Source organism: Nerophis ophidion, linkage group LG10, assembly GCF_033978795.1.
Source record: "Nerophis ophidion isolate RoL-2023_Sa linkage group LG10, RoL_Noph_v1.0, whole genome shotgun sequence".
NCBI lineage: Eukaryota > Metazoa > Chordata > Actinopteri > Syngnathiformes > Syngnathidae > Nerophis > Nerophis ophidion.
Window position 1 is genome coordinate 57,641,078 of NC_084620.1, and position 6,000 is coordinate 57,647,077.

Genomic DNA, 6,000 nt, shown 5'->3' on the forward strand with positions numbered 1-6,000 from the left:
GACACGCCGAGCGCCGTGGCGGTGGACTGTGTTTGGCGCCGGACGACACGAGTAGTGACCTTTTCTATTACGAAAGGTCCCTAAAAACTGAATTGGACAAAAATATTAACATTTTTTACCCCCAAAAATAATTTAACCCCATCCATCCATCCATCCATCTTCCGCTTATCCGAGGTCGGGTTGCAGGGGCAGCAGCCTAAGCAAGGAAGACCAGACCAGAGAGTTTGTAAAATGTAAATGTGGAGGAGTGATTGCATTCATGAAATAACACATTTATTCTGACTTTGTGGATTGTTTTGGATCCTTCTGTAATAGACTTAGACAAACGTTAATGATCCACAAGGGAGATTGTTCAACACAGTAGCTCAGTTACAATGATGGAGATTGTAAAGTGCTATGATAGTTTGTGAAATGTAAATGTGGAGGAGCGATTGCATTCATGAAATGACACTTGTTTATTTGTACGATTTGGATTATTTTGGATCCTTCTATAAGGAGAGTTTGTGAAATGTAAATGTGAAGGAGCGATTGCATTCATGAAATTACATTTATTTTGACTTTGTATTGTTTTGGATCTTTCAATAATTAAAGTTTGTGAAATGTAAATGTGGAGGAGTGATTGCATTCGTGAAATGACACGTATTTATTTTGACATTGTGGATTGTTTTGGATCCTTCTGTAATGATAGTTTGTGAAATGTAAATGTGGAGGAGGGATTGCATTCATGAAATGACACTTATTTACTTTGACTTTGGATTGTTTTGGATCTTTCAATAATTAAAGTTTGTGAAATGTAAATGTGGAGGAGTGATTGCATTCATGAAATGACACGTATTTATTTTGACATTGTGGATTGTTTTGGATCCTACTGTAATGATAGTTTGTGAAATGTAAATGTGGAGGAGGGATTGCATTCATGAAATGACACTTATGTACTTTGACTTTGGATTTTTTTTTATCTTTCAATAATTAGAGTTTGTGAAATGTAAATGTGGAGCGTTTGCATTCATGAAATGACTTTTATTTTGACTTTGTGGATTGCTTTGGATCCTTCTATGAGAGTTTGTGAAATATTAAATGTGGAGGAGCGATTGCATTCATGAAATTACACGTATTTATTTTGACATTGTGGATTGTTTTGGATCTTTCAATAATTAAAGTTTGTGAAATGTAAATGTTGAGGAGTGATTGCATTCATGAAATGACACGTATTTATTTTGACATTGTGGATTGTTTTGGATCCTTCTATAAGGAGAGTTTGTGAAATGTAAATGTGGAAGAGCGATTGCATTCATGAAATGACATTTATTTTGACTTTGTGGATTACTTTGGATCCTTCTATGAGAGTTTGTGAAATATAAATGTGGAGGAGCGATTGCATTCATGAAATGACACCCGTTTATTTTGACAATGTGGATTTTTTTTGGATCCTTCTATAAGGAGAGTTTATGAAATGTAAATGTGGAGGAGGGATTGCATTCATGAAATGACACATATTTATTTTGAATTTGTGTTGTTTTGGATCTTTCAATAATTAAAGTTTGTGAAATGTAAATGTGGAAGAGTGATTGCATTCATGAAATGACACGTATTTATTTTGACATTGTGGATTGTTTTGGATCCTTCTGTAATGATAGTTTGTGAAATGTAAATGTGGAGGAGGGATTGCATTCATGAAATGACACTTATGTACTTTGACTTTGGATTGTTTTGGATCTTTCAATAATTAAAGTTTGTGAAATGTAAATGTGGAGGAGTGATTGCATTCATGAAATGACACGTATTTATTTTGACAATGTGGATTGTTTTGGATCTTTCTGTAATGAGAGTTTGTGAAATATAAATGTGGAGGAGCGATTTCATTCATGAAATTGCATTTATTTTGAGTTTGTGGATTGCTTTGGATCCTTCTATGAGAGTTTGTGAAATATAAATGTGCAGGAGTCATTGCATTCATGAAATGACATTTGTTTATTTTGACAATGTGGATTTTTTTGGATCCTTCTATAAGGAGAGTTTGTGAAATGTTGATGTGGAGGATCGATTGCATTCATGAAATTACATTTATTTTGACTTTGTGGATTGCTTTGGATCCTTCTATGAGAGTTTGTGAAATATAAATGTGTAGGAGTGATTGCATTCATGAAATGACACTTGTTTATTTTGACAATGTGGATTTTTTTGGATCCTTCTATAAGGAGAGTTTGTGAAATGTTAATGTGGAGGAGCGATTGCATTCATGAAATGACACATATTTATTTTGTCTTTGTGGATTGCTTTGGATCCTTCTATGAGAGTTTGTGAAATATAAATGTGGAGGAGCGATTGCATTCATGAAATGACACTTGTTTATTTTGACATTTTGGATTGTTTTGGATCCTTCTGTAATGAGAGTTTGTGAAATGTAAATGTGGAGGAGCGATTGCATTCATTATATGCCAAGTCTTAATTTTGACATTTTGGACTGTTTTGGATCCTTCTGTAATGAGAGTTTGTGAAATGTAAATGTGGAGGAGGGATTGCATTCATAAAATGACACTTATGTACTTTGACTTTGGATTGTTTTGGATCTTTCAATAATTGGTTTGTGAAATGTAAATGTGGAGGATCGATTGCATTCATGAAATTACATTTATTTTGACTTTGTGGATTGCTTTGGATCCTTCTATGAGAGTTTGTGAAATATAAATGTGGAGGAGCGATTGCATTCATGAAATGACACTCGTTTATTTTGACAATGTGGATTTTGTTGGATACTTCTATAATGAGAGTTTGTGAAATGTAAATGTGGAGGAGCGATTGCATTCATGAAATGACACGTATTTATTTTGACAATGTGGATTGTTTTGGATCCTTCTGTAATGAGAGTTTGTGAAATGTTCATCATATGCCAAGTCTTTATTTTGACTTGGTGGATTGTTTTGGATCCTTCGATAATGCGAGTTTGTGGACTATAAATCTGGAGGAGCGATTGCATGTATTAAATGCCGAGTCTTAATTTTGACTTGGTGGATTGTTTTGGATCTTTCAATAATGAGAGTGTGTGAAATGTAAATGTGGAGGAGCAATTGCATGTATTAAAGAGTACTTCTTTATTTTGACATTGTGGACTATTTTGGAGAGTTTGTGTTATGATGGTTGGTGAAGTGTATAGGTGCAGGTGTTTGGGCCACGCCCCCTCCAGGCTGTCAACCAGGTGATGATCTTATTGGTGTCCTGAGCGCAATTGTTGTCACTTTTCACTGTGTGTGCGCTCCTAAGATGATGATGATGATGAAGTGTTTCATTCATAAGCAGCAAAGTCCTAAGTTCTTGTGCCGACCGGCTCTCAGGTCTTCTCCCGCTCACAAAAACACGACTTTTATTCCAAAGTCTTTCAGGTCTAACGAGCAATAAACGTCCTCCGAGCCCAGGTATTTCTACTCTGAGCGAGTCCGGGCGCCACTAAAAAAAAAAACCCTCTTCTCCTCCGACCTCTCCGCAGTAACGGCACGGGCGGGAAGATGAACGGCGCCCTGGAGCATTCGGACCAGCCCGACCCGGACGCCATCAAGATGTTCGTGGGCCAGATCCCGCGCTCCTGGTCGGAGAAGGAGCTGAAGGAGCTGTTTGAGCCCTATGGCGCCGTCTACCAGATCAACATCCTGCGGGACCGCAGCCAGAACCCGCCACAGAGCAAAGGTAGTCCCTCTCCTCTTTTTGCTGCGGACCCCTTTACCTGCCCTATCAGGTTTTACTGCCATTTCTATGACTTTGTGCTTTACTTCCAGTCATGTTAGGAGTCCTCCTCTTTGTAGTCATTATTTACCTGTGAGAGTCGTGATCACATTAATGAAAGGATGGGGCTGAGTTTTGACTATTGGATTATTTGGAGTCTAGGTATTGGATTTCTATCATGTATAATGTTGTTTATCATTAGGGGTGCAGGATATAGACAGTATATATAAGTCTAGATCAGGGGTGCCCATTACGTCGATCGCGAGCTACTAGTCGACCGCGGGGGGTGTGTCAGTCGATCTCCAGCCAGGCTTTTAAAAAAAAAATAGACCTAAAAATTAGTGATCATCAATCTTCACCAAGACGTCACTTAAATGACATTCACGGTACCGGAGGGTCTTGTGAGATGACGCTGGCTGCTGCAAGATCATTATTATGAAAATATGACCGAGAGGAAGGCGGGAAACACTTTTTATTTCAACAGACTCTCGCGCCGTACCTTCCGTCAAAACTCTAAAGGCCGACTGCACATTTCCTATTTTCACAATAAAAGCCCTGCTTCATGCTGCCTGCGCTAACTAAATACAGACTCTCGGAAAACTGGTGTGCACAAGCGATCCCTCAGAAAGCTGGCGTGCACATCACTTGTGCACGCCGGCTTTCCGAGACTCTAATTTTGTTAGCGCAGGCAGCATGAAGCAGGGCTTTTATTGTGAAGATAGGAAATGTGCAGTCGGCCTTTAGAGTTTTGACGGAAGGGACGGCGCGAAAGTCTCTTGAAATAAAAAGTGTTTCTCGCCTTCCTCTCTGTCATTTTTTCATAATAATGAACTGGCAGCAGCCAGCGTCATCTCACAAGACCCTCGGGTGCCGTGAATGTCAATCAAGCAAGCTACGGAATTTGCCGCCAATGTTTTTCTTGTAAAGTGTATGGAAGCTGGATGAATTAGATGCCAAAAACCAACCACTTTCATGTGGTATTGTACAGAAAGGACAACTTTTTTTCTCCTCCATTTGAAAATGTGGGCGTTATCATCATTACTGTCTGATTCCAATCAATGCAAGTCATCAGAATCAGGTAATACACCAACTTAAATTCTTGTCTTTGTGAAAGAAAGACATCTATATGTGTTACACATGCTTGTATTATCATTAAACACATTTAACTTGTTTACAAAAATGTCTCTTTCATAAATAAATAAATATAAATGATATATATAAATGAGGTAGATCCCCTCGAGTTGGTCAATTGAAAAGTAGCTCGCCTGCAGAAAAAGTGTGGGCACCCCTGGTCTAGATAATATACCGTATTTCCTTGAATTGCCGCCGGGGCGCTAATTAATTTAAAACCTCTTCTCACTCCGGCGTTTACCAAAGGCATGCGGTAAATTTAGGCCTGTGCTTAGAAATTTGTGTGATGTAAGGATACCATCATAAAAAGCACATTTAATTAAAAAAAAATGTATTATGGTCTTACCTTTACTTATAAATGAAGTCCATGCGCAGCTCCTTCTGATCAAAAGCATCGATAACTTGTTTATATAAGTCTTATCTTTCTTCAGTTTTAAAAGTCTCTGTCTCAATGGAGATCCTCCTTTATTACCTCCTGCTTCGATTTAAAGTACAGTTTAGAAAACTGTTTTGTTTTAGCTATGTAATCCCCCATGTTAAAAGTGCAAGCGAGAGGAAAAAATGAACGATCGCTGCTTGTTGTCACTTCTTCTGCAGCCGAGTAGTCGCAAGAAGGATCACTTGCGCCCTCTACCACCAGGAGGCGGGAGTCATTTAATGACTCATATTTGACACACGCAGCTACGGTATATTAATAAAACATAGTTGCTTACTGTTCTTTTTAGCATATTCAATAGCTTGGACCTTAAATCCTACTTAATAGCTCTTAATCTTCTTCCCTTTATGCGATTTCAAATGATTGAAATCAGCCTCCTCCATTTTGAAAATGATGACAGGTGAAGTGTCACTCGTGACGTGACGAGTTTGACCCGGCGGAAATTCTAGGCAGGTGCATACTATATACCTGTCGGCAATTCAAGGAAATACGGTATAGAGTACAGGCCAAAAGTTTGGACACACCTTCTCATTCATGTGTTCATTTTTTTTAATTTTCATGACTATTTACATTGTAGATAGTCCCATCAAAACTACAAATGAACACATGTGGAGTTATATACTTAACAAAAAAAAAAGTGAAATAACCGAAAACATATTTTGTATTCTTTGTTTCTTCAAAATAGCCACCCTTTTGCTCTGATTACTCCTTTGCAC

The 6,000-nt window shown here is 38.1% G+C and overlaps 1 protein-coding gene across 5 annotated transcripts in view; it reads left to right on the forward strand.

Moving 5' to 3' along the window:
• The window catches only part of celf2 (cugbp, Elav-like family member 2), a 431,239-nt gene that overhangs the window by 275,399 nt on the left and 149,840 nt on the right, over window positions 1-6,000 (forward strand). For all 5 annotated transcript variants that reach the window (XM_061914208.1, XM_061914209.1, XM_061914211.1 and 2 more), the window contains one exon: window positions 3,485-3,681. In XM_061914208.1, coding sequence (XP_061770192.1) covers window positions 3,485-3,681 — 197 coding nt within the window. The remainder of the gene's footprint in view (window positions 1-3,484; window positions 3,682-6,000) is intronic.